At 55.7% G+C, this 25,709-nt stretch overlaps 3 protein-coding genes and 1 non-coding gene across 35 annotated transcripts in view; 1 reads left to right on the forward strand and 3 right to left on the reverse strand.

The window, feature by feature from the left end:
* Positions 1-14,676, forward strand: part of GLP2R (glucagon like peptide 2 receptor) — a 70,725-nt gene extending 56,049 nt beyond the window's left edge. Inside the window, exons 16-20 of one of the 2 annotated variants that reach the window (XM_084982710.1) lie at positions 875-916; positions 1,892-2,434; positions 5,936-6,170; positions 8,144-8,228; positions 12,031-14,676. In XM_084982710.1, coding sequence (XP_084838836.1) covers positions 875-916; positions 1,892-2,227 — 378 coding nt within the window. In that variant the 3' untranslated portion in view covers positions 2,228-2,434; positions 5,936-6,170; positions 8,144-8,228; positions 12,031-14,676. 2 annotated transcript variants of the gene reach the window in all.
* RCVRN (recoverin) lies at positions 7,772-25,132 on the reverse strand. 9 transcript variants are annotated; one of them, XR_014821859.1, is made up of 9 exons: positions 19,328-19,547; positions 17,664-18,052; positions 17,440-17,516; positions 17,076-17,198; positions 16,325-16,614; positions 15,215-15,853; positions 12,011-12,122; positions 9,902-10,064; positions 7,772-8,238 (listed from the first exon to the last, which is right to left on the reverse strand). XR_014821859.1 is itself a non-coding variant. In XM_084986153.1 (8 exons), the coding sequence occupies exons 6-8, from the start codon at positions 15,593-15,595 to the stop codon at positions 8,123-8,125; spliced, it is 609 nt and encodes a 202-aa protein (XP_084842279.1). In that variant the 5' UTR covers positions 15,596-15,853; positions 16,325-16,614; positions 17,076-17,198; positions 17,440-17,516; positions 17,664-18,052; positions 19,328-21,288; the 3' UTR covers positions 7,772-8,122. The 9 variants fall into 9 exon arrangements, 5 of the variants coding, with proteins under 5 accessions (XP_084842279.1, XP_084842280.1, XP_084842277.1 ...); XR_014821857.1 differs by having other exon boundaries at positions 17,664-22,106; XM_084986153.1 differs by lacking the exon at positions 9,902-10,064 and having other exon boundaries at positions 19,328-21,288.
* On the reverse strand, positions 11,828-11,897 carry MIR9853-1 (microRNA mir-9853-1). Its single transcript, NR_128547.1, has one exon. It is a non-coding gene; the product is annotated as a microRNA mir-9853-1 (primary transcript).
* Positions 19,636-25,709, reverse strand: part of GAS7 (growth arrest specific 7) — a 221,522-nt gene continuing 215,448 nt past the window's right edge. For all 23 annotated transcript variants that reach the window (XM_084986137.1, XM_021067872.2, XM_084986133.1 and 20 more), the window contains one exon: positions 19,636-25,681. In XM_084986137.1, coding sequence (XP_084842263.1) covers positions 25,568-25,681 — 114 coding nt within the window. In that variant the 3' untranslated portion in view covers positions 19,636-25,567. The remainder of the gene's footprint in view (positions 25,682-25,709) is intronic.

Below are 25,709 nucleotides of genomic sequence, written 5' to 3' on the forward strand. Positions count from 1 at the left end.
CATGGCACGTAGAGGTTCCTGGGCCAGGAATCGAACCTGAGCCACAGCAGTGACAAGGCTGGATCTTTAACCCACTGAGGCACCAGGGAACTCTGAAATGATCTATCTTTTCGAAAGAAATATCCTGACAAGAGAAAAGGGTATTTATTATCTCAGGTAAAAGAAAGCGTCAGCATCAGGCATAGCTGGATCCAGGCATTCAAACAGTATCATCAGACATCTTTTTCTAACCATCTCCAGCCTCTGCTTGTCTCTAAGCTGGCTTTATCCTCAGACAGCCTCTCTCCATGTAGCTGGGAAGATGCCCCTCCCTCAGTGTCTCCAGACTAATTTGACTGTGAAGCTGGCAAACGCAGGGAAGAGAGTGCAACTTTCTCTTTCCTGGTGGAGGGAACTCAGATTGGCCCTGCTTTGGGGCTGTGTGTTGTGGCGACGTCATTCTAGGACATGTTTGACAGCCCTGCCAGAAGCCCAGGGAGTAGGGGAGGGTCAGTTTCCAAAAGGAAAGGATGCAAGTCAGGAAAAAAAAATATTATCCATTGCCCCCCATGGACAAGTAGACATGGGACAGAGCCTTGTACGGTATCGATGTAATTGGGTGAATGATGGAGAGCCTTTCGCGTTGAAGCATCATTGACTTATGAGCACCTAAGCAAAGCCTCGGCTGACATGGGTGGCGGGTGTCAAAGTAAAAAGAGACCCCATAGAAACCTGAGTGAGCATCATCAGTAGGACTAACTCTAGTCAGTGTAAGCAAGTAGCTGCCTGCCTTGTAGGGGCTTCGAGGACTGAGGGCAGCCTTTGGACTTGAGGCAACCCTCAGACACATCTGCTGCTGCGCCGAGCTTCATATCACCTCTTCCTTTCGTTGCAGGGACTGCTCGTGGCCTTGCAGTATTGCTTTGCCAACGGAGAGGTACGTTTTCACACTGCCACCCTAGCTTCCTGCAAGGCTGGGGCTGGCATCCTACTGCCCCCACCACCCCGAGAGTTCCATTTACGTGATGGTGCCACGGTGGGGGGCGTACAGTGACCATTGGGACAAATGGGTACCATGGGCATCCAGTAGAGAGGTGGCTTAGACCAGTGGGGAAAGGTATTGAGATGAAGGTGACAGAACCCAACTGCAGCCCCGCTGGAGCGGCACTTGGAGTATCAGAGTGTGAGAGAGGAACCAGCTGGAACGCTGGAGTCCAGAAACCTGGGTTTAAGCCATGACTCACTCACTCAGGAACTCTGAGTTAGTCAGGCTCTTGGACCCTCAGTTTCCTTGTCTGTAAAATGGGAATACTAACCACCCCTGCTCTGCAGCATGCTGGTAACAGTGCTTATTTTCATTTTTAATATTGCAGTGCCACACCCAGCTCTCTGCTCCACTCCACCCCCGCCAGAGAGGCTTGAAGCGGGGCGGGGGTTGGGGGGTGGGATGGGGGACAGAGGCTGCAGCAGGTTTCTCCAGACTTTAGGAGGCGGTAGAATGTCTTGTTCCCTTGCATCTTCCCCTGCCCCCGTCCCAGGGTGAAAGGCTGATTTCTGTCTCCTCGCCCTAGTATGTAAGCTTCTTGACAACAACCTCTTCCGTCTGCCTCACCGCCGCCTTTTCTGTATCTTCACGCAGGGACAGGGACCGTGTATCCATCAGGCACGTCTCAAGTGTCACCTCGACACAGTCCTTTTCTGAGCCCCTATCTCAGATTTTTGTCTCCTCACCCCCTTGTCCTACTTATTGGCCTCACGCGTCACTCCCAGCTGCTCTGCTCTTGTGTTTGCTTTTCTTTGTTCGTCCCCCAGCAGGAAGGTAGGTCTCCCGAGTGTGGTCCAGCGTAGCCCCTCCGTCCCTGTCTGCTGCGTGGACTGCGAGACAGTAACCCCGCCCCTTCTCACCTGGCAGGTGAAGGCCGAGCTGCGGAAGCAGTGGGCCCGCTTCTTGCTAGCCCACTACTCGGGCTGCAGAGCCTGGGTCCTGGAGAAGAACTTCCGATTCCTGGGGAAATGTCCCAAGAAGGTCCCGGAGGGGACTGGCACCGGGACACTGCAGAAGGCGCTGCCCTCGTCTGGCCGGGGCCAGTCGCTGCACTTGACCGCAGATGGGCTGGGGCAGGCAGAAGCCCTGCCCCGCCATGGCCACCCAGCCTGGCCCAGGGGCAGCAGCCTGTCGGAGAGCAGCGAGGGCGACTTCACCCTGGTCCACACCATGGAGGAGATTCTCGAGGAGAGTGAGATCTAGACGGGGCCACCGCGCCGACTCTGCTCTCTGGGGACTCCGGAGCCGGCCAGGCCTGTGGTACTGGGGTGCCAAGGCAGCACTCCTCCCACGCCCCCTCCCACTCCAACCAGACATCTGTTTCTTGGAGGCTTTTCCTGCTCTGTATGACAGTGGCTTCATAAACACTCATCGCTTCCGCCGCCCTTGTCCTCCTCATCTCCACTACAGGTGTGTTCTCCAGAACGCCCACCCCCCAGCCTCTAGGGCTGGCCCTAAATTCACGTGGATGGGGCCCTGTGACACGGAGGAATGCCTGCTATGAAATAGAGGCCAAACGCTCTCCTTCCTTTACCCTTCATGGTGGAAGGTGTGGGTCTGAAGTCAGGGTCGGGTGGCAGTGGACCACCTGCCAAGTGTTTTAAACGCAGAGTCTGACTCTTGGCAGAGATCCTACGAGGGTGTGTCTGGGATGCTGCCCAGCGGGAATTGTGGGTAACAAGCATCCTGTTCGTTCTGCGGCAAGCCCGTGCTTGGAAAACCCTGGACAGGGGATGCAGGAGCTAGAAGCCCCTCTGAGCTGGCTCATGGCCAGAGGCGGCGGCAGGGTTCTGAATGCAGGCGTTCCGCTGTGACACATCTGTCCTTCTCTGGCTGCATGGACTCCAGGCCACCTCCCCCCACCAGCCCACTCTTGCCCTCTCTTGTCAAGCCTTTCCTCCCTCTCTCCATCTCCATTCCCACCGTGGGCAGGGGGAGTCTTGGTTGACCTGTGATGAGCCCGTGCTTCCTCTGAGGGTTGGCTCCAGCTCCCAGGGTCCCTCTGGAAGTTTCCATCCATCGTGTTCTCAGCTTTTCCGGCTCCACCTACCTTTCTGAGCTTGGCTTCTTCAAGCCTGACTTGCCTCTCCTTCTCTGCCATTTTTGGCTTCCCACGCATACTTGGGTGGCCGTACCTCCTGCCCTGGGAGGTGCGCCTGCTTCTCTCTGAGGCCGAGCCCCACTGATAAGCATCCCACTCCTCGCATGGAAAGGGATGCTGAGAGCCGCAGGGGGCCTGGCCGCACTGAGAGGACTGTGGCTGATCCGACCCGTGCGCCGAGAGGGCGGGGCTTGGGGATCTGAGTTGTGTTCCCGACTCAACTGAGTGGAGGATGCTCCTGGTGGCTGAGGAGGGCCAGGCCGTCAGTGTCAGGCTCAGTGGCGGACACTGAAGGCAGGAGGCTGAGGAAGGTCAAGGGAGGACTGTGCTGCGGAAGCAGGCTGTCTGTGCTCAGCAGTGTCGACTTTATTGTGTGTAAGATGTATGTGTACGAGGGTAGGTGGGGTGTGTTGCTGTGGGAGCAGATCCTGCCTTATATTAGGGGGAGGGGTGATAGGATACTCAGCAAGTAGGGTTGCCAGATTTAGCAGTTAAAAATACACAGGAGCTCCCTTGTGGCTCAGTGGGTTAAGGGTCTAGTATGGTTATGGCAGCGGCTCAGCTCGCTGCTGTGGCATGGGTTTAATCCCTGGCCCAAGAGCTTCCACAGGCTGTGGGTACTGCAAAAAAAACAAACAAACAAACAAAAAAAAAAACCTTGGAGTTCCCGTCGTGGCACAGCAGAAACGAATCTGACTAGGAACCATGAGGTTGCGGGTTCGATCCCTGGCCTTGCTCACTGGGTTAAGGATCTGGCATTGCTATGGCTGTGGTGTAGGCTCGCAGGTACAGCTCTGATTAGACCCCTAGCCTGGGACCTCCATATGCCATAGGCCCTAGAAAGACAAAAAACAAAAACAAACCAACAAAAAGGCACAATTCCATTTTAATATCAGATAAATGAATACTACCATTGTTTCAGAAGATCCCACGGGACATGCCTTATATGAAATTCAAATCTAATTGCACAGTCTGCAGTTTATCTGGCAAGTCCATTGTAAAGGACACTTTGCAGCAGGGCAGGGACCAGGATGAGGCAAGTAAGGCGCTCAGTTTGGGTGCAACATTTAAGAGAGGACTAAAATCTCTCCACTGCTAAGTCATATTTTAATGCACTGTCTTAAAAAAGCAAATCCACAAACTACAGCCCTTGGGCCATTTGTAGAAATAACTTTTACTGAAACCAGGGCCCAAATGGCGGGCGGGGGGGGGGAACAAGTGAGGCCATGAGATGCAAACACAGGGTCTGGTCCTGATTATTTTAAATTTTGAGGAATTCCCATTGTGGCTCAGTGGGTTAAGAATCTGACTAGTATCCATGAAGATGCAGGTTTGATCCCTGGCCTCAAAGGGTTAAGGATCTGGCGTTGCCAAGAACTGCGGCATAGGTTGCAGATGCAGCTTGGATCTGGCATTGCTGCGGCTGCGGTGTAGGTCAGCGGCTGCAGCTCCAATTCTACCCCTAGCCTGGGAACTTCCATGTGCTGCAGGTGTGGCTATAAAAAGCCAAAAAGAAAATTGATATTTTGCTCATCATGGATATTTTAATTTTTATTTTTGAACAACTGCATCAAAATATTATTTATCTCAGTTACTGAGGCTTTTACTCTCCCACCTTAAATTTTGTACCCGAGGCTGGTGCTCATCTTGTCCTCCCCCCAGTCCCAGCTCAGCTTTGCACCAGGAGGAAACAAAGCAATGACATTAGGTGAGTACATAATTAAGCATAGGTTTGTTTTTTGGCATCCAGAATATCCATAGTTCAATCATTAAAATGTATGTCCTAGTTTTTCCTTCCTGCAAAAGCCCCTGTCATTTCTCAGCAGCCTCTTAGTACCTAGAAAGCTGGGTTGTGCCCTATTTCAGCCTGTACCCAGCACAGCCGGTCCGGGCAGGTGCTCAGAACACGTTCAGTCAAAGGAGACAAGACAAAAACCTCTCGGGAGCATCCGATGCTCTTAGGGTCAGTTATCTAGGACTCGGCCGCTACGGAAGGAAGTGTTTTTAGAGCGTCTGTAAACATGCCCTCCTCCCTCACGCCGTAGGTAGGGTGGCGCACGCACGCTGCTTGCACTTGTCCTGCTGACAATTAAAATAACAAGTTTCTTTAATTTGATTTGTATTTTGTTGATTCTTTTACTTTGGTTTCTCCCTGGAGCTGAAGGTCTCCACCCCTGGAGAATATGGTGCACTGTTCCGGCCAGAAGTGGGAAAAAGAGCTGCAGTGTTAAGCCTGGGACTTGGGTGGTCCAGTATCTCAGAGACAGAGAGGAATGGGCCGCGGGGGAGGGGAGAGAAGCAGAGGTCAGAGGTCACAAGTGGGGCGGCAAGGGTCTCCCTTCTTCTAAACCATTTCCTAGATTGTTCCCTTTGCCGTTGCCTTGAAGAGCCAGCCTTGGGGAGTTCCCTGGTGGTCTAGTGGTTAGGATTTGGCACTTCCACTGCTGCGGCCCCGATTCAACCCCTGGTCTGGGAACTGAGATGCTACATCAAGCCACTGTGTGCTGTAACCTGGGAAACTGCCTAGAAGCATTGATGGCTGCTGACCCCAGAAGGCACACCAGCTGCCCAGCGCACACCTTGGGCGTGTCAGGAGCATGGTTGCCTGGGCTGCAGTGAGAATGTGCTGCCTGGTGGCGGCAGTGACACCTGGCACTGAGGGGGCCCTGTTGGTCAGTCTGTCTGGGGTGCCGCCTAGGGCTGCTAAGAAATGCTCAAGGGCCACAGCCCAAGCAGCCAGGACCCTGTGAGAAGAGTGTGCGCGGCTTTTCCTCATGAGGCCATTTCTGCCCTTGAGTTTCCTTGTGCAGGAGGAAGCAGACATTCAGCGATGCGACGTGATCTCCCCAGAATCTCTGTAGCGGATGTCTGTTTTTACAATCCCCACCCTCTTCTACTGACCACACCAAAATTTTCCTCTTGGAAACCATGCGTCTTCCGCTCCGAGTCTATGAAGTGAGAATCATCCTGACTCCATCCTCAGCCCCAAGGATGGGCATGAAAATCCTCTTGGCCACCCTGAGCAGGACATCCTCCTGGCACCAGGTATTGGGTTAGGGATGGGCATGTAACCAGCCAGAACCAGGGGGACTCTCAACAAAAAAAAAACCCTGTTTTCTTTTTTGCTGAGGTTGGAACTGTGAAGGCGTTCCTGTTGTGGCTCAGTGGGTTAAGAACCCAAATAGTATCCATGAGAGGGTGGGTTCAATCCCTGGCCTCGCTCAGGGGGTAAGGATCCCGAGTTGTCGCTAGCTTCAGTGTAGGTCGCAGACGCGGCTTGGATCTGGTGTGGCTGTGGCTGTGGTGCAGGCCGGCAGCTGTGGCTCTCATTGGACCCCTAGCCTGGGAACCTCCATGTGCTGTGGGTGCGGCCCTAAAAAGACAAAAAAAGAAGGGGAAGAAGGAAGAGAGGGAGGAGGAAAGAAATTGGAACTGTGGAGACTAAGCCTGGACCAGCTGGTGGCCCTCTTGGGGGAACAGCCTGGCTAGGGATAGAGACTTCACAGCAGAAATCAGAGCCAAGGGATGGAGAAAGAGCCCCGAGACCTTGTTGGAACCCCTAGATTAAGCCTGACCTAAAGCTGGTGCTACTCCTGGAATTTCAGTTACATGAGTTACTAATATTTGTGCCACAGCAGCTGGGGATGGCTCTTCTTCTCTTTGATCTGGAAGAGTCTTGTTGGCATAGCTCATCAGCACTTCTGTCGCCTCCTTGTCCCTTCTGTCAGGTTGGATTTTGCCTCCGAGTTCTCTTAGCATCTTCCCCACAGCGTGCCCTAGAGCTGTACGGGACCGCAGCCCATGTGGCCCTGTCACCCCAGGCCAACAGAAGACTGCTAATTAGGTGATGACTCTTGGGTCCTCCGATGGCCAAAGGGGCTGTTGGATCTTCTGTTGGCCAGTGGAGGACCAGGGAGTCATCGTCTCATTAGCACGTCTTCTGTTAGCCTGGAGTGACAGGGCCACTTGGGTGGGGTCCTCCGTAACCAGTCCCATGGATTCTGCCTCCTAAACATCTCCAGGGCAGCTCCTGTTCTCTCCGTCCCACTGCTGTGCCCCTTGCCCAGGCCACCTGGGAGACTCGAAGCGTGTGATCTTCCGGCCCCAGTCTTGCCCCTGTGATTTATTTCTACCTGCCAGAGGCTCTCTTACAGACGTAAATCCCTCCTACTTCAAACCCTGCAGTGGAACCCACCACCCCAGGGTTTAAAGGCCACAGGAGGGCCTTGCGTGGTCGGCCCCTGCCTGCCTTGGAGGCTTAACTCACAATTTACCCTCCTCCCGGCTGCTCTCCGGCTCCACTGGCCGCCTCACAGGCCTGGAACTGGAAATGCCGCTCCTGCCTCCGGGTCTGAGACACACTGCTTCCCCTGCCGGTCCCCTGGGTCCGCATTGGGGTGTCTCTTCCCGAGGCCCCTTAGACCTTCCCACAGTGCTTTGCGTGTCTCCACGGTAACGTCCCCACCGGTACCGGCTTCTTCAAGGTCTTTGGTCCCCTCTGAGCGGTGCGAGAGAAGGGCCGTGTCTCTCTCTCCACCACCACCGTCCCCGCACCCCGGCCTGTGACCGAAACAGTAACGCATCCCGGGCTCTGAGGCCGAGCTGACAGAACCCGTTTCCTTTGCAACAACGACCAGTCAGCTGTGTGCCCAGCTCCTCGTGCATTTATTGGAACCTGCTTACCCAGCAGTCCGCAAAGGAGCTTACATGGGACGGGGAGGGGAGGGGGCGATATCTGGGACTCTTGTGACCTAATCCTGGGATTATTTCTGAGGCCTGGGCTGGCGGGAGGTGGGGGGGCCAGGCAGGTGTAGTGGGCAGGACTAGAGGAAGGACAAGCTGACTCGCTAAAGACACTTCTGCTTGGCGGGGAGCTGTGCTGCAGGTTAATGTGCCGTTGGGGGGGGGGGTCTTCCAGCCCCGGGGGGCTGGGTGGGCGCCTGTGGGCACACGTGTGTGTGTGTGTGAGGGGACGGGGGAGACCTGAGTAGCTGACATCAGGGTTTCTTTTCCTTCAGCTTCTCCTTCACTTTTTGAGGCTCAAATTGGATCAGTCGCAGAATCTCCTTATTGGCCATGGTCCCCTCGATGAACTCTTTCTCTGTAAGTTTATCTGTGTGTGGGGGAAAAAAGCCACAGTCAGGATAGGCTGTTTCCAGCTGCAGTGAGGCTGGCGGCAGCTAGCATACCCAGGACAGAAAAATACTGTTAAGAGGGAATTCCTGTCATGGCTCAGTGGTTAGCGAATCCGACTAGGAACCATGAGGTTGCGGGTTCCATCCCTGGCCTCGCTCAGCGGGTTAAGGATCTGGTGTTGCCATGAGCTGTGGTGTAGGTCGCAGATGGGGCTTGAATCCTGCATTGCTATGGCTGTGGTGTAGTCCTGCGGCTATGCTCCAATTAGACCCCTAGCCTGGGATCCTCCATATGCTGCGGGTGTGGCCCTAAAAAGACAAAAGACAAAAATGAAAAAAAAAAATACTGTTAGGAAACACTGCGTCTCCATGCCCCAGAGGGTACCCCACCCCGACTCCTTCCTAGGACCCCTGGACCCCCGTGAACCAGCCGCAAGAGGGTCAATGACAGACACTGTGGGGCCTCCAGGAGGCAGTCGTCTGCCCTGTCTCTTCTGATTGGTTGGTGCTTCTGGCCTTGCTTGATTCTGAAGTCATTTGAATATCACCCCAGGTCTCAAGCCTCAGGTTCTGGGGGAACTTCTGGGGCAGGGCAGAGTAACGGGGTCTCAGCTGAGAAGCGGGGAACAGCATCCACCCAGGGAGTAGGGAGTGAAGGGGGAGTCCCGAGGACAGGATGGCTTAGGGAGGGGTCTCTCCGCCCCCTCCCCGCTCATGGGCAGCTCCCTGATTCTCGGCTGATGACCCCTCCCCAGTCCTTTTCTAGGCATCTCTGCATCCCCAATCTCCATCCCCATTTGGGATGAGAGCCTTACCGCCCCCCCCCATTTTTTTTATTTTGGCCACCCTGCAGCATATAGAGTTCCTGGGCCAGGGGTCAGATCTGAGCCACAGCTGAGATGCATACCACAGCCGCGGCAACATGGATCCCCAACCCACTGTGCCGGGCCAGGGATTGAACCTGCGTCCCAGCGCTCCCAGGACACTGCTGATCCGTTGTGCCACAGCGGGAACTCCCCCAACTACTGAGTTCAGTTCTCTCCTCTTAAATACATGCACTAAGCCCTTCCTCTGTGCCAGAGCCACTGTGCTTGGGGCTAATGTCATTGCAGGGGTCAGACGCAGGGTGTGGCCCTGGAAACTGCTGGTCTGATGGGGACTCAGCTGTAGAAGTGACTCTAGAAGGAAGCAGGTGTCCTTTGCTGCTTAGGTCTATGTTCATAGTCCTACACATAGTGGATCCTCAGCAAAGCTTGGATGAACTGAATTGGGTTTCCGTGGGCCTGTGATCCAGGCCTGTTAGGCAGCCTTAATCCTTTTGCCAGATTAGGATTCAGGCTGGTTCCCTGTGCAGGTCAGGGTGGTGAAATTGGGGTTTTATTTTTTTAGGGCCACAGCTGCGGCATATGGAAGTTCCCAGGCTCGGGGTTGAATCGGAGGTGCAGCTGCCGACCTACCCCACAGCCACAGCAGCGCCAGATATGAGCTGCACAGCTCATGGCAATGCCGGATCCTTAACCCACTGAGTGGGGCCAGGAATCAAACCCACATCCTCAGGGATGCTAGTCGGGTTCGTTTCCACTGAGCCACAACAGGAACTCCTGAAATTTGGGTTTTAAAGTCCCAGCTTGAAACTCCTACCCGCAGAACCTGACTCCGGAGTGAGGCGTTGTCTGCAGATGGGCCATGTGAAAACACAGGTCGCCTGGCAGGCGTGCCAGGCCTGCCTCCTCTAGCACCGCCTCCTACAGTGTCCACCTGGGTCAGTTTGCAGGTTTGCAGGTAGCAGAACAAGGGACTCAGCCTGTGGCAGACACAGAGGGTTGTCAAGAGGTGGGTTAAAGAGCCCCTGAGGTGAGGTGCCAGTGGGACACACGCCTTAAGCAGCCAGGAGACTGTGCTCACAGGGGAGGGGCCATCTGAGTGAAGCAAGGGAGGCGCCGCCCTGCAGATTTTAAGGAGGCTCTCACTCTCGGGCAGGTGAGCACAGGGCTGGCGCCTGCGAAGGCATGCCTCCTTAAATTTTGTGCTGGGCCCCTCCCTTGCTGCACCCTAGTTCTGGCCCCTCTCCACCCTCTTCCCGGACTGTAGAGCTGTAGGGCTCTCGTTGAACATCCTGCTCAGGCCTGTGCCTCGAACCCTGGTAAGAGACTGCCCCCGAGATCACACAGGGGCCAGTACTGGCTCCTCAGGTATGTTGGGGCCATGCAGTGTTTCATTACTTGAGGCACTTGGTTTTCAAAAAGCTCAGTTGCTGGAGTTCCCAGGGTGGCTCAGTGGTTAACAAACCCGACTAGCATCCACGAGGCTTCGGGTTTGATCCCTGGCCTCGCTCAGTGGGTTAAGGATCTGGCATTGCCATGAGCTGTGGTGTAAGCTGCAGATGCGGCTTGGATCCTGCGTTGCTGTGGCTGTGGTGTAGGCTGGAGGCTACAGCTCTGATTAAATCCCTAGCCTGGGAACCTCCACATGCTGCAAGTGCAGGCTAAAAAGACCCAAAAACAAAAACCCTCAATTGCTGCCTTCTCTTCTACCAAATCAGATTATGAGGGACCAGCGGCTCTGTATTCCCACGTGGTCCAGACCCCAGGCCCCACTGTCTCCCAGGCCCTATCACTGAACAGGCTCGCTGTCCATTTCTCCCACGTTCATCATCCAGGCACCTTGGCCATTGAAGTTCAAAGCCCCTGTCTGACGCCCCCTCCTTTCCTGTGTCCTTCTGGAGTTGGACATGGGCATCATGCACCTGCAGCCTCTGAGGCCCAGTCCTGGAATCAGTCACCTCTTTGAGTCGCCAACCGGGCGACTCTGGGCCAGAATAAAAGGCCAGGAAGTCACGTCAGGCCCGTTCCTGGAAGAAGGGGCTCGAGGACACCCCCCTCAGCTTTGCCAGACTCTCTGAGCCCAGCACTAGAGTCTAAGACTTCTCTTCTCCAACCCGCCTTCATGCCAGCCGCCTCCAGATCCCCACCCCCCGGCCCCCGTCTTCCGTCAGAGCCCCACCCCATCAATCTCTCGCAATCTAATTTCAATCTAATCCCACCTGGCGGTGCTTCTTGAGGGGCCCAAACTAATTTCCTAAAGAAAAACCCTGTAAATTTAGATCCCATTTAGTGGAACGTGATGCTAATTCAGCTGCTGACTGACCTGAGCTTTGTCCTATCCCAACTGTGCACAAGGCATTTTGATAAACCAGTAAACCAAAGTGTTTTTTTTTAATGTGCACTCATTTAAAAAGAAAATGGTTTGCTTGCGAAACCGCTAAACTTAGCATTTTCATGCACACCGCTAAGGAGCGGCTGCCTTGACTTTTTTACTATTCCCACGATGTGGGTTAACTCTCCTAACAAAAGAGGTTCCTTCTTCAAAGGCACACCCTCATTTAGAGCCTCCCTTCTCCCCGAGATTGGCAGAGATGGAGTTTTTGTTTTGGCTTTTTGGCCAGGTCTGTGGCATGGAACCTGAGCCACAGCAGTGGCGACTTAACCGCTAGGACACCAGGGGGCTCCAGCGATGGAGTTTTATCAACTGTGGGATATGGGGCCGTTTCCCATTAGCTGGAGGAGGGCCACACACCTGCCCGCTGACCGTTGCGTGCACCGCCCCCACTCCCCGACGGCCTAGACAGCCCTGCAGTGGGAGGTGTCCCCTGTCCTGCCTGGACTTTGAACTTGGAAGGATAAATCTTGGAGCCTCTAGGACGCGGCCAGTGACTGTAAAATCCAAGGCGAGGAAGGAGACGTAACTCACCATCGTCCTTCTTCCCAAAGAACCCCCAGATCTTCTCGGCTCGCTTCTCCGGGGTGTTTTCGTCGTCGGGGAGCTGCTTCATGTCCTCAGGACTGATCATTTTGAAAATAGCCTGCACCGGATCAAGAGGAAGAACTGGTCAGCAGTCCCACGGCGCTGACAGGGACCCCCTATGGCAGAGGTTGAAGTGCAGACGCCCAGGCCCCAGCTGCCCTGCTGAGCCCTCGTTCCTGGGAGTGGGCAGTGGGCATCTGCACTTTGTCTTTTTAGGGCCGCACCCACGGCACATGGAGGTTCCCAGGCTATGGGTCCAATGGGAGCTGTAGCTGCCGGCCTGTGCCACAGCCATAGCGACGCAGGATCCCAGCCACGTCCACGACCTGCACCACAGCTCGAGGCAACGCTAGATCCTTAACCCACGGAGCAGGTCCAGGGATTGAACCCGCATCCTCATGGATCCTAGTCAGATTCGTTACTGCCGAGCCACAACGGGAACTCCCAGGGCATCTGTACTTTTGAGCTGCCCAGAAGGGGTGGGAAATGTGGGGGTGGGGTGAAGAAGGCTTTCAGTTATTTTGTCACTGTTTGAACTTCCTCACCACAGAGACCTATTACTTTCATTTTATTAAAGCAGAAAAATACGACATAAAGAGCTGCCCCAGGGAACTGCTACCTCAAACCCCACAGCCTAGAAATTGTAGCACATCAAATGGCTCCTTCCCAGTCCAGGTCGGACTTGGTTGCCCAGCCAGGTTGACTTAGGGTAATAAGGTCTATGAGGGTAATAAGGATGATTAGGGCTAACCTTTGTTAAGCGTGCCTCTTTCTTAAGCATCCTTACATATGAACTCCTTCATGAGGTGTTATCGGCCCCATTTCACAGATGAAGAAACTGAGTCAACCAACCTGCTGGAAGTCACCCAGCTAGAAGCAGAAGAGTGGAGATTCTAACCTGGGCAAGTTTGGTTCTAGAACCTCTGTACTTGCATCATGTGGAAGGCCTTAGAGAGCATTCTAGAGGTTGGGGAAGGTCACCCAGGGCACAGGAAGCCCCTTATTTATTCTTCTGCTCAGGGAGGGATCCAGAGAAAGGTTGAGCTTTAAGCTCTCACCCCCTCTACTCTTGCTAATAAAGGAGCCGGATGGACAATGTCCTGTTGGCAAAGTACGAAGTACCTCCTGACCTGTGCCAAGAGAAAGGGACAAGGTGGCATCGGTGTGCCCTCCCAGGGCCAGGTTATTAGAATTCTACCGGCTCGGTGACTCCAGGGCTGGTCAGGCCCAGCTCCATTCAAGGTTGTGGCTCTGAGCCTATCCCAGCTTGTGATGCAAATGCTGGGACTGGGATGCTGGGGAACCAGGCAGGGGCACAGTGCCTGTGATTTAGCCTGGCGGGAAGATGGGCAGCTTCGGGAGCCCCCTTTCAGCAGCCCCGTGCTCAGTGCTGTAGCCAGAGGAGCAAGGAGTCAGACCCAGCTGCAGCAGCCTGGCAGACAGCGCTCAGAGCCCAGCCCCGAGGTGTCCCTGAACTCCTCTATCTGTCCGGAGCCCAGGAACCACATGCAGGCCCGAGGGCTAAGGGCTGGGAGTGCCTGGCTGCCTGCCCACCCTGCTTCTGACACCGAGGACCAACTGTTAGGGCCTTGGTGAATGGGCTGAGAAGGAACCATTGTATCCCCACCCTGGGCACTGGGAGGCTGTATGGTTTTCTGCAGCCAAGAAGCTTGCTGGTGGTCCAGCCGGACCAGAACCCAGAACTGCTGATTCCCAGGCCGGTGACCTTGGACCTGGTGAATAGCAGAGGCCTGGCATCATCCTGCACGGCCTCGGCCATGGACGCACCCTTCTCCCCTCCTCCCCCCTTCGTCTCCCCCCCTTCACTCCTCCCTTTCCTCCTCCCCTCCCCGAAGGAGCATCCCCTCCTTCCTAGGCCTCTGCCGGGCCTGGCATCCTTCGGGTGGTTCTGAAGGAGTGGTCCCCACCCCAGGCCACCTGCCAATCCATGGTCGTGTGCTCTGCAGGCCGTACCCAGAGGCCAGGGAGGTTCCCGCACATGCCTGCCCCCAACTTGGGAGGCCCACTGACCACGTGCTTAGCTCTTTTATTTATGATTTTTCCTAATAAAGGTGAGGGAATTGAGCAAAATTATGAAAGCAGGGTTATAAATGCATCAAAAATTATATAAAATAGGAAAAACATTTTCTCTCTTAATGGAATGGAATTAGAGAAATAAAGCAAGGGACCTGGGCTTGGGGGCGCGGGGAGAAAAAAGATCAAGTAAAATGATACGAAATGAAGGGAAACATAAATGATGTAATAGGGAAAACACAGGAACATCATACTGGTCCAGAAATGTAGGCCATGTTAATTTTGGGGCATGTCCGTAAGATGGAATTCTAAGCAGCTATTAAAAATGGTTTGATAGTGAAAACGTTCGCAATAAAACAGTGGCTGAAAAGAGTATGATAAAAATAATATATGACTGTCATAGTTCCAAAATTATTTTTAAATATGTAGATAAAAGACCGGAAAGGTACATGCTCATATGTTGACAGTAGTTTTCTCAGGATGCTGAAATTCAAGGCAATTTTAAGTTTCTTTTGTATGGGTTTATAAATTGCATGAATTACTTACATATTAAATAAAAAGGACTTTCGCACACCCCACATCTTCACAGATGATCTGATCCTGGGCCAAGGTATTTGAAACACGTTGTGTCCTTAAAATGGCTTGTGAAGGTTTGGAAGGATAGTGTAATGAAGAAAGGAGGGAAGGTGGGAGGGCAAGAATAATAAGAAACATCTAGATTCTTCTTTAGGAGGAGAATGAAGGTGTGGGAACTTGCACAGCCCTCTATTGATATCGGTCTATAAGAGACCCCTCCTTTTTTATTTTCTTTTTTTTTTTTTTTTTAAATTTCTGGCTATGCCTGGGCCAGGATTTGAAACTGCCGCCATAGCAGTGACCCAAGCCACAGTCGTGACACTGCCAGGTCCTTAAACGCCTAGGCCACCAGGGAGCTCCTAGAGGCCCCTCCTGACCACACACTCAGAGCCACTGTGTCACAAAGCCCAGGACCCCCCTCCCCCTCCTGCCGCGCCCCCTGTGGAAGCGACAGAAGCAGGGGGTCCCGATTCCCGTGCCCGCCCGCGTGCCCCCCTGCGCCCCCCCGGCCACAGCCGGAGAGCGGAGGCCGACACTGACCGTGATGATCTCGAGCACTTCGTTCTTGCTGATGGTCCCGTTGCCGTCCACGTCGTAGAGGGAGAAAGCCCACTCCAGCTTCTGGCTGGACTTGCCCGCGCTGGTCATGTGCAGGGCGATGACGTACTCCTTGAAGTCCAGGGTGCCGTCGCTATTGGCATCGAAGCTGCGGAACACATGCTGGGCGTAGGCCTTGGGGTCGGCCTCGGGGAAGAACTTGGCATAGATGGTCTGGAACTCCTGGCGGGTGATGCGGCCGCTGGGGCACTCCTTCAGGAAGGACTGGTACCAGGCGCTCAGCTCCTCCTCCGTGAATTTGGTGTTGAGCTGCAGCTCCTCCAGGATCTCCTTGGACAGGGACCCGCTCTTGCTGTTCCCCATGGGTGAGGCGGCGTGGGCCCGGCTGGGCAGTCGCGGCTGGGTGGGTGGGAGCGATGGGGCCTCCCCGCTGCCAGGCTGGGTGCTGCCCAAGATGGTCGGACCCTGAGATGCTGGCAGATTAGGAGGATTTGTGGCTGCTTCACCCCAGTTGCTTGCAAGGAGGAGGGGCCTGGAGCTTGAAGGTGGAGGCAAGCTCCCAGAAGCCTCCTGAGATTAAATTAAAGAGCTGCCAGCAGGGGGTCAGTCCATCCTGGCCTCCTGGGAGGACAGGACAGGACAGGAGATCAGAATCTTCAGGGCAGAAGCCTTAGGCTGTGGCCTTTCCCGCTGCCCCGTCCATCCCTGGCCCAACCCACCCCCAGCTCTTGCCCACTAATGGCAGCTGTGTTCCCTGCCTGTCTAATGCCCTCCCTCTGAGGGTCTGGGCCGCAGGGATGGCCTGTAATGCAGGGCTTAAGAACCAGGCTCTGGAACCAGCCCAGGTTCAGATCCCAACTTTGCAGTTTACTAGCTGTGCAACCTCAGGCACGTTTCTCAATCTCTCTCTGCCTAGTTTGTTCCTCTCATCTTTCACCGCCTTCACGGCTTTCCTTAAGCATCATCTTCCCAGCAAGGCCGACACCGACATTCTTCACACTAGCACCCCCGACGCCAACCAGCAGCGCCCCAAACCCTTCCTCCTGCTCAGTGTTCTCCCTCGCACGGGCACCTTCTGACCTGTCTACTTACTCTGCCTGCTGTCAGCTATCTCACCGGCATGGAAGCTCCATAAAGACAGGGATTCTGTCTTGCTCCCCGCTGCATCTCCATTGCCAGGAGGGTACCTGGCAGGTTTGGGCCCTCAGTGCCTATGCCTTGAGTGAATGGGCATGATAGTAGGGTCTCCCGCGCTGTTACTGTGGGGCTGAGATGAGTTTGTTTGTGCAACACGCTGCGAGTACAGCCTGGCACACGCGGAGAGCCGAACACACGGTGGTGGTGCCATTCTTCCTCCACAGCGGGGATCCAAAGCTACACGCCTACAGGGCCAGCAAGGGGGACTGTGAGGGGAGAGGGTGGATCAGGGAGGCGGCGGGGAGCGGTGAGGCCTGCGTCACACGCAGCAGGGGCTGCCCATGTTCGACTCCAAGTGCACGCAGTCAGGGGGGATTGTGGCCCAGTGTGACTAGCTTTTTTGGGTAATCTAAGAGAAATCCAGAAGTCAGATTTCTAGATGCAGTTTTCAAACTTTTTAACTTTGCGAGTGAGTGATGGAAAACTTTCAGAAACATGATGTGGGTCAGATACAGCTTCTCTGTGGCCTGATTTCAGCCTGCAGGTCCTCAGTTGGCAACCAAGCCTGGTGCCGGGACCTGCAACCAGTAAATGCCTGCAGGGTGAGTGAATGGACCGGTAGGAGGCAGGGGCTCAGCCAGGGAGTGCTCCCATCCCTGGGGTCAGCTTAGGTGCCAGGGAAGAACCCCGGTGAGTGGGTTGGTACCTGAATTCTCATCACTCAGAGGAGAGGTCGGCAGTGCCCTGGCTCGGCTGCACGTGTGGCCTGCAACCCCAGCATGGCCATCTTGGATGGGAGAGCCGTCTCCTCTTTGTCCAGGGGTGGTAACTACAAAGAATACAGCCCACGGCGTCGAGGCATGTGAGTTGGGATCTTAGTGCTATTTCATAGCACACTGAGGGCAGGGAAAGTAGGGTCCCGTTGCTGGGACAAAGTCACTTGCCAGCCTTGCCTGATGTTGCTCAGGAAGAAACCAGAAGTTCAGGCATCAAAGGCGTGTTGACCCATCACTCCAGCCCACCCCACCCGCTGTGGGTTTAATGCTGGGGGTGGAGGGGGTGCAACTTACTGTTTCTCCCCATCAGCTTGTGAGAGCATGTTATTTCTTAAAAGGAGCACTTTCTCTCTTTCTCGACGTTTACAATCCTGCAGCAAAAGGCATTTGTTCTCAAGAGCAGTTAGAAATAGGATAGTCATGAACTCAACAACCAACCAACCCACCAAAACACCCACCAACCCACCCACCCCAGGCCGTGAAAGTGAGGCCAGAGGTTGCCACCCTTGTGTCCAGACCTGGCATGGGAGGTGATTGGAAGTGCCTTCTGCGTGTCCAGTCCCAGCCTGCAGGTGAGGCGAGGCCTGTGTCACAGGGAGAAACCAGGCTCCAAAATGACATCACCCATCTGCCTGCTAAATGGCAGAGCCAGGAGGAAGCCAGGGCCCTACAGCCGTCGCCTTTCTTGGAGTGAGCAAGAAGCTGTGTGTCCGGAGGAGGCGCTGGGTTGCCGTGACAACGGAAGAGGCAGCAAGGAGAGGGGCTCCCAGGGTTAACGCAGAAGGCAGCCGGCCCCTTCCCAAGGGCAAGGAGGGCGCAGCCAGACCAGGTACCATCCACCTTCCTCAGGCTGCTGTGCCCAGGAGGGGCCCGGCCGTGGGAGGGGACACAGGCAGCTGTGTTGATGCTGCTGAGAGAGGGGTCGTGACCTGGAGGTTTGTTTGAAAACCTGCATAAACATCTTCGATCAGAGAGAGAGTTTATGCTCCGTAGCCAAACAAGTCGCTGGAGATGATGTATCGTGAACGGGTTTGTTAAGTCTGAGCTGGGGCCATAAACTGTCCCCAAACCCCCAAGACCACTGGGGGGAAGGTCCCATCTCTGGCTGGCCTGTGAGTCTGTCTGTGTCTCCCCCTCCCAGCCTGGCCTTGACGGAAAGGAGCAAACTCTTCTCAGAGGCTGGCCTGTCGCATTCCAAGCTGGAAGCCCCCCAGCCCCCAGCCCATTCCTCTCCCTCTCCCCGCTGTGAGCTGGGAGACAGGAGGACCCCCCCCCCCCCCGCCCCCTGGGCCTGGAAGTGGAGGTCGGGGGTGGGGGAGGCAGAGAAGGCACAGCCGTTCCCATCGCAGTGAACAGCAATCCATCTTTTTGGTTGCTTGGACCCAAATCCTCAGAGGCATCCCCGGCGCCTCTCTTTCTGTCACACTCCACTCCGGTCTGGCTCAAAACGGCCTTGGCTCCACCCGCAAAGCACATCCAGAACCTGACCACCCCACCGCACCCCACCCTGCAGGCACCGTCCCCTCACCCTGTGTTCTGGCTGCCCTTGTCCCCTGTCCTACAGGAAGCCCCGACAGCAAGGAAGTCAGACGGCACTGTCCTGGCTTGGACCCCCTAGAGTAGAAGTCACGGGCCTTCCAAGGCCTGAGAAGCTCTGCAGACCAGCCCCCGCTCTGCCACACCAGCTTTGAACAAGCAGGCACCTCTGCCCTTTAACTGGGCCACCTCCTCTGCCTGCAGCGTTCTCCCCGCGGCTACCTGCCAGGCTCCCTCCCAGGTCTCCTCGACGTTGGTCAGATGCCGCCTTCTCAGTGAGGCCACCCCCACCACCGTATTTCACTTGGCAGCAAACCCATCCTTACCCTGAAGGTCCCACCCCCTCCCTCTGCTGTCCGTCCTTCCCCAGAACTCCTAGCATCTCCTCCACCCACGCCGGACGCTTCCCTCCGTCTGTCTCTCTCTGCTCGAAAGGACGTTCCATGAGGTCAAGGTTCTTGGTCTGTTTCCACCACCGATGTGTTCCCAGTACCTAGAGCAGTGTCTGGCATACACTGGTGCTTCACAATTGCACCGATGGATGGATGAGAAAAGAGGCAATAGCCAGGAGCCTTCTGGGTACAAACGTCTCCAAGGGAGCGGACAGGGGCCAGAGCCGGGGGCTATGGGTGTGGCAGCATGATACCTGAGGGTCAGTGCCTGGGTGCCATGCGTCCCCCTGCTACATCGTCAGGGATAAGAGCATCCCTAAGCCTGGGAGTCCGGGAGGAACGCTGAGCCCACGTGCACGGAGGAGAACAGGGCGCCCCTCCAGGAAGGAGGCCTGCCCAGCGGGACGACTCAGTGTCTCTGCTCGGTTTATTTTACATGGGATGAATCTAAGCATCTCAAGTGTACACACAGAGCTGGAGGGAAAAAAAATGAGAGCATTTAACTTCCTGAAAACGCTTTATAATAATGCAGAGCAATTATATATAGCAAACGCCTTCAAAATTTGAACCCCTTCAAACATTTAATTTTTTTTCAGCATTAATACACACCAGTGCTACGATGGGGGTGGGGTGGGAGCAGAGTGGGCAGGGCGGGTCACAGCCTCCGTCGGGGTCACAACAGTGTTACTTAAAAATTATAGTACAACGATTTTATGTACGGATCTCGGCAGCCAGGGCATGGAAGGGTATACAGTGTGGCGCCAACACACGCATACCGGGATGAGGGGTGCTGGAGGAGACAGCTTTGTAACATTAAAAATGTATAAAGTATTTAGCAAAAGTTACAGAAAACAGAGCAAACAAGCAAGTTTATTTTGTTAGAAAATTCCACGTTCATGGGGTTTGCTGATGTGCTCGTGTCTGTGAAAGGGCTGCTCCCCCTTCATCTCCTTCCCGAGGGGAGGGCACAGAGGCAAATGTGGGGCCCCTGTCACCAAGGATGGCTGGTGTCCCTCTGAACAACTTTTCCTGGGTCCACAGGGCTGCCTGGTGGTCAGTGTCCCGAGAGCCAGTCCGCTACTGCGGGTGGCCCTGGACAGGGCACGTCTGCACTTGACAGAAAGCACATCCCTCCCAGGAGGGGATGTGACTGACTTTCCGGTTACAGGACAGATGCGACGGCAGAGTGGAGCCAGTCCAGTGCTCTTGCTCTGTTGCCACACGCTCTCCTTCTTCGTCCCCATGAGAGCCCCCGTGCGACGGAGCCCCTGCATTCCCCCACCACAGTCCCACTGGCAACACCCCCCCCCACACACAAAGGGTCAGCTCAGAGACCCCAGCCCATCACAACTCTCTCCCACAAAGGCTCCTTCCCGACGGCCGCGCCCCAGCACCTGGGCGGTGGGGGTGGGGAGGGAACGTTCCCTTGGTTTTGGTCACCTGGCTTATTCTCATCCACACCAGGAAGGAGTCGGGTCCCTCACCTTCGGGAAAGGCCTGTCAGAAAGAACACTCCAGCGGGGGGATGTGGAGAGCCCCTCCCCCAGCAAAATGCAACCCAGGAGCATCCTGGCAGCCCAGGATCCTGTGACTCGGACTCTGTGACCTGCACCTTCGCCTGGCTGGGACCCCAAAATGTCTCCCATATGCTGGCAGAGGCCTGGTGCCTTCGGGGGCTCCCCTTTCACTGGGCAGGGTCCACTCAAGAAAGACATGGCTTAGAGGGGTTGTCACCTTCGGGGTCACGCCCAGAGCCTGGCCAGCTTCAGTGGGGTGTGGTCCTCTCTCTGCCACCACCTGACGCCACCCAGAAGGCGGAGGCTCGGGCCAGGTAAGCAAGGGCACGACAAGAACGGGAATGGTGGGCTCTGTCTTCGTGCCTGGTTTTGCTCCTTGGATGTGACCTTGAGGACACGTTATCAAAGACTGTGGATGAGGCTCCAAGGGCAGTGACTTCAGCTTTCTTTAGGGGTCTGGGGAGGAACTACCTCATTCTCAACAGCTCAGGAAATGCTGAAATTTTTGCATCTGAACAGAGAAGCACCGGGTATCTCTCACGAGGCTTTTAGGCAACGCCGCGCACAGCCGCGCCAACGGGACCCAGATCGGACACGACATGGGCACAGGGTACAAAACGGAAAGCGAGGAGGAGGAGACAGACGGCAGTAGCTGAGGACGCCTGGGAGACCACCTGGAGCCAACACTTTCCGCCTGCAGATGGAGGAACAGAGGCCCAGGAAAGGGTGGTGGCGGGCCCGGGGGGTCTGCCTCCCCATCGCCACTCCCTCCATCCACCTTCCAGGCCCCGACACTCAACTAACAGTCCTGGAGGAGCTGAAGCGAGGGTCCCCAGGACCAGCAGATCTGCCAGCTGGGATGCAAACTTCAGGGAATAGTGGAAGAGGAAGGCACCGGAGACCCTGCCTGCCGCTCCCTGCAATCCTGAGCCACCTTCTGCATTATCGAAAACCAAGAACGAACCCAAAAAGCAAGTGTGAGCCCCAAGAACCACCTGTGGGCGCAGCTGGCTGGAAGGAGCCGTGCAAACAAGCAGAAGACCCTGACCCTGGCCCCGGAACTCTAGGGCCAAACAAGCCCTTTGAAGAGGAAGGACGTGCAACGGACACTACGTGGAGGTGCGGCGGGACAGACTGCTGGGGCCACAGCAGTGCGACTCCATTTCCGTGACATTCTAGAAAAGGCACATCTGCAGAAGATCCATCAGCGGTTGCCAGGCACCGGGGTGGGAGCAGGGGGTTGACAGCCGAAGAGCTTGAGGGGATGTCTTTGGAGGGATGGAAATATTTTGTTGGTTTGGGTGGTGGTTACGAGACTACATCAGTTTGTCAAAACCTACTGAGCCGTGCACTTCAACAGGGTGAATCTTACTGTTATGTCAAGAACCGTGTGTCCACCATCCCAGTAAACCTGGGAACAGGAAAGGCAGTAGGTGTCACAGGGGTGGGAAGCGTGATGGGGGCAAAGACGGAATGCTGGCTAGACGAGCGCGGCTCAGCTGTGCCCCACTTAACCCCTGCCCCGTGTCTTCCCTGCCTACCTGGTCACCAGCAGGGCTGCAGAAAGAACCCTGTGGAAACATCAAGGGTTCTGCGGCGTTGACCCTGTCAAGGCCGCTCACAGCTGGCAGTAGAACCACTTAAAATAGCCCAAGTCTTTGACGCCCTTTGAATTTTACGGCTTGTGTTTCCAAGAAGGGACTTTGGCTCCACCAAGCTTTCTGCACACCCGTCTGCGCTTCTAGTAACTCATTGGTTTCCACAAAGGGAAGAGAAACAGACCCCTGGTTCCTGAACGCGTATACGGGTTTCTCTCTTTGCTTCCACCGTTAATCATCCCCAGCCAGGACAGAAGCCGCTCCTACCGCAAAAATCCTCCCCCTCCGTGTCCCCATCCCCACCCCAGCCAACAGATTGCGGGGGTGGCCTCAAGGGGGCCCCCTGGGCAGAACCTCCCTGGGGCAGCTGTCTTTACGATGCTGCTCAAAAGCAGCAGAAGCCGTGGGGAGGAACAGGGAGCTCTCCCTGGACGTTGTTGTGGCAGCTCACTTTTGTCATCGAGATTTTTTTTTAAAACTCAGATTTTCACAGACAAAACGCAGTATGCCCACCTGCATCTCCCGGGTAGAGGCAGGTAGAACAGGGCTCACCTGTTCTCAGAAATGAAGCAATGGATGCCCTGAAGAATAATCTGGAGCGACTGGACATAGAGCCAGGCACGTCCTCCTGTAACCTTAACACCAAAACGAAACCACAACCAAACCAACCACGAGAACAGAGCACTGGTCTGAAGCACGCATTCAGGCATTCCAGGCTTTCTCTGGACCTTGGCCTCACCTGCAGCCGGAGCCCCGCTAACCTAGGGACAGGGGCCTGGCCTTCAGCCCCAGCCCTGCTGCTCCTTTCACGGATCTCACCAGCCACCCCCAGGCTTCATCCTTGCTCTTTGCAAAGTGGAGAGAGTGATTTAAAACGAAAGAAACCTCTGAAATTCAAGCTGGATGCAGGACCAGACGGTGGGTGTCGGGCGACCATGTGATTAAACTTGTTGCTGCCCAGCTTTTCCATCCTTGGGTAGAGGCCACATGATGGTAGCTTGCGATGACCACAGGCGCCCCATGGATTAAATGTGGAAGGGACACAGTCCTTCCCCCAGAAGGACCCGAACACCCTCCCGTCCACACGGAGCACAGGGGTGGGGGGGTGCCCGTCCACAGCTACATTCCCAGACCCGCGCAATGCCTGGCTTGCCTCAGGTGTCTGCTGGATAAAAGAATGAATGAGGGGAGGGAGGAAGGGCTCTCAGCACAACAGATCGTGTCTTTGCAAACCTCAGTTCCGCAGAAGAGAAGCTGTATGTGAACGCCCAGGTCACGGACCTGCAAGACCCCTGGAGAAAAGACACGTCTGTGCAAAGGAAGAGACCGGGGGCTTCCGTGATGCGGGGGCCAGGTGGTAGCATGCTGCCCAGGCTGGGCTTAAATGCTTGATGTGCCAATAAAGGCGGGAGTAAAAGCGTGCGGAGGGGCTTGTGAGACCTCAGGGAGGGGCGTTGGGGGAAAGAACGACTTCAGAAGAAACACTGGCCCCCGCCTCCGGGCCAGCTGGGGCGGCTCTGGAAGAGCCTCGGGGGAGAACAGAAGACGCTGGCAGCCTCAGATGGAGATGAGGAAACAAAAGCAATGAGCCACATCACACTCAAAATATCCGTGTTAAACAACAAGGCTGTCGGCTTCGAATGTCAGAAAATCCACAAATTAGTTGACGAAGCCACGAAGCAAGTACTGCTAGCACCCTTTTTTTTTTTATATATATAAAGAAACCAAGAAATGATATCCCCAAACTGGTGGCTGGTGTCACGGCCCCACCCCAGACTGGAAGGAGGGGTCTCTGTACCCGATACAGAGCTGTCCCGCTGGCCTTCATGCTGGGGGACGTTTTTGCACTGACCTTTTCGGTTGGGAGGTTTCAGTAAGGAAAAAAAAAAAAGCTTGGTTTGCTTTAGGATATGGGGCATCTTTCTCCTATAACCACGAGGGTGCCTTTCTGACCTCAATGAAAGAGGGGCCGAAAGATTCCAGATCAACGCGTCACCGGTGACCAGCATGGACGTCGGGAAGAAAAACCTACTGAGTTGTGCTCTTAGACTTCGGCCCTTAGGAGAGACCTGTGGGTCCTGTAAACTGCAGGTAATCAGTGGGAAAGATGACCAAGAAAGATGGGACCTCAGGGCCTGGGTTCCAGGCTGCGATCTGCGCCTTGCGAGCCGCGTGGCCTCCTTCAGCCGCCTCCTCTTCCGGGGCCCCTCGAGCTGATTCTCAAGATGTCACGTTGAAGGGGGGACCCAGTGGCAGTGCTGAGGGCTTCCCAGGTCACACTCAGCTCAGGCTCTCCCCCGGGAGGTGGGAAAGGGCAGCGTGGTACCAGCACCAAGCACGGGCTCCGTGCAGGGCTCTGGACCGTGCAGAGGAAGCTGAGGGGCCGAGGTGGCGGGCTGCCTGGATGGTGACACATACTATGGCCACGAGGGTCTGCAACGCCTGTACCGTGCCTGCCTGTGAAAGCCGTACGAGGGACAGTGGCCCCAACTCACGGTGCACAAGCGGGTGAAGCCATCTGGGGGGCAGGGGGGTTGGGTGACAGGCTTGCCCCGACCCATTTCCCTTGTGGGACTGGCCCAGGCCCTGGGATGCGCGAGGGCGGGAGGAGTGAGTTGCCAGAGGGGACACTTGACAGAGAAGGCCTGATCTAACAGGAGACACGATTCCGTGCTCCGACTCGGGGCTAATCTGCTGAATGAGGTAGTTCCATCCTGACCTCTCCAGGCAGGGTCCGTCTGGGCAAACAGGAGCTCGGCCTTCTCCCCAAGACTCCTGGTGATAAACAGGAGCAGAGAAGAGCCAGAATGTGGGGGCCCAGGATGCAATGGGAAAGAAACTAAAGAGGGAGGGCCGCAAAGGATTCTGGGCGCAGGCTGCTAAGCTGAAGGGTACCTTCTATCCACGATGCTGATCCTGACGCTTGGCTTGGAGACAGAGACCCCCTCCCTGCCCCTCCGAAGCCCTGGAGACAGGGGACCAGTTGGAGGAAGGGCCTTGGGGCTTCCAGGGGTGTGCGACCCAGCTGGCTCTGGGCGGGGAGGGGCCTCTGGGGCTCAGCAGGGGCCACAGAGTTCCAGCCTCAGTCTGTTCTCAGAGTGGCAAGCATGGCGTAGAATTGGGGGGGGCAGTGGGGGGCTTCCGCCTCGGGGACAAGGGCAGGGCTGTGGGTCCGCCTTCTTGGCCCGGGACACTGGGGAGCTCCTCACAGGCCAGCGGGGCCGCCCTCCTGGCGGCCCCATCCCCTCTCCTCGGGGGACCAGGGGAGTGGGTGGGAGGGCAGCTCCGCGCGGCAGCAGCCCCCCCCGCCCCTGGCGGGACTGCCACCTCCTCTCCGTGGGACCCGCAGCCCCTCCTCAGCAGGACCCCGGCCACGCGGCTAGATCTCCATGTCCACAGGGCGAATGTTGCCCGTCTTGTGCTCTCTGACCCACAGCTCCCTGTCCTTGGCGGGGTCCACCTTTCGGAGCAGTTGGTCCACAGGCTCGACTGTCTGCAAGGGAGAGAGAAAGGGGAGGCTG

Source organism: Sus scrofa, chromosome 12, assembly GCF_054392235.1.
Source record: "Sus scrofa isolate SSC_HxYL_T2T_F1_AM1 chromosome 12, Sscrofa_HxYL_maternal_Yorkshire_Landrace_v2.0, whole genome shotgun sequence".
Taxonomy (NCBI): domain Eukaryota; kingdom Metazoa; phylum Chordata; class Mammalia; order Artiodactyla; family Suidae; genus Sus; species Sus scrofa.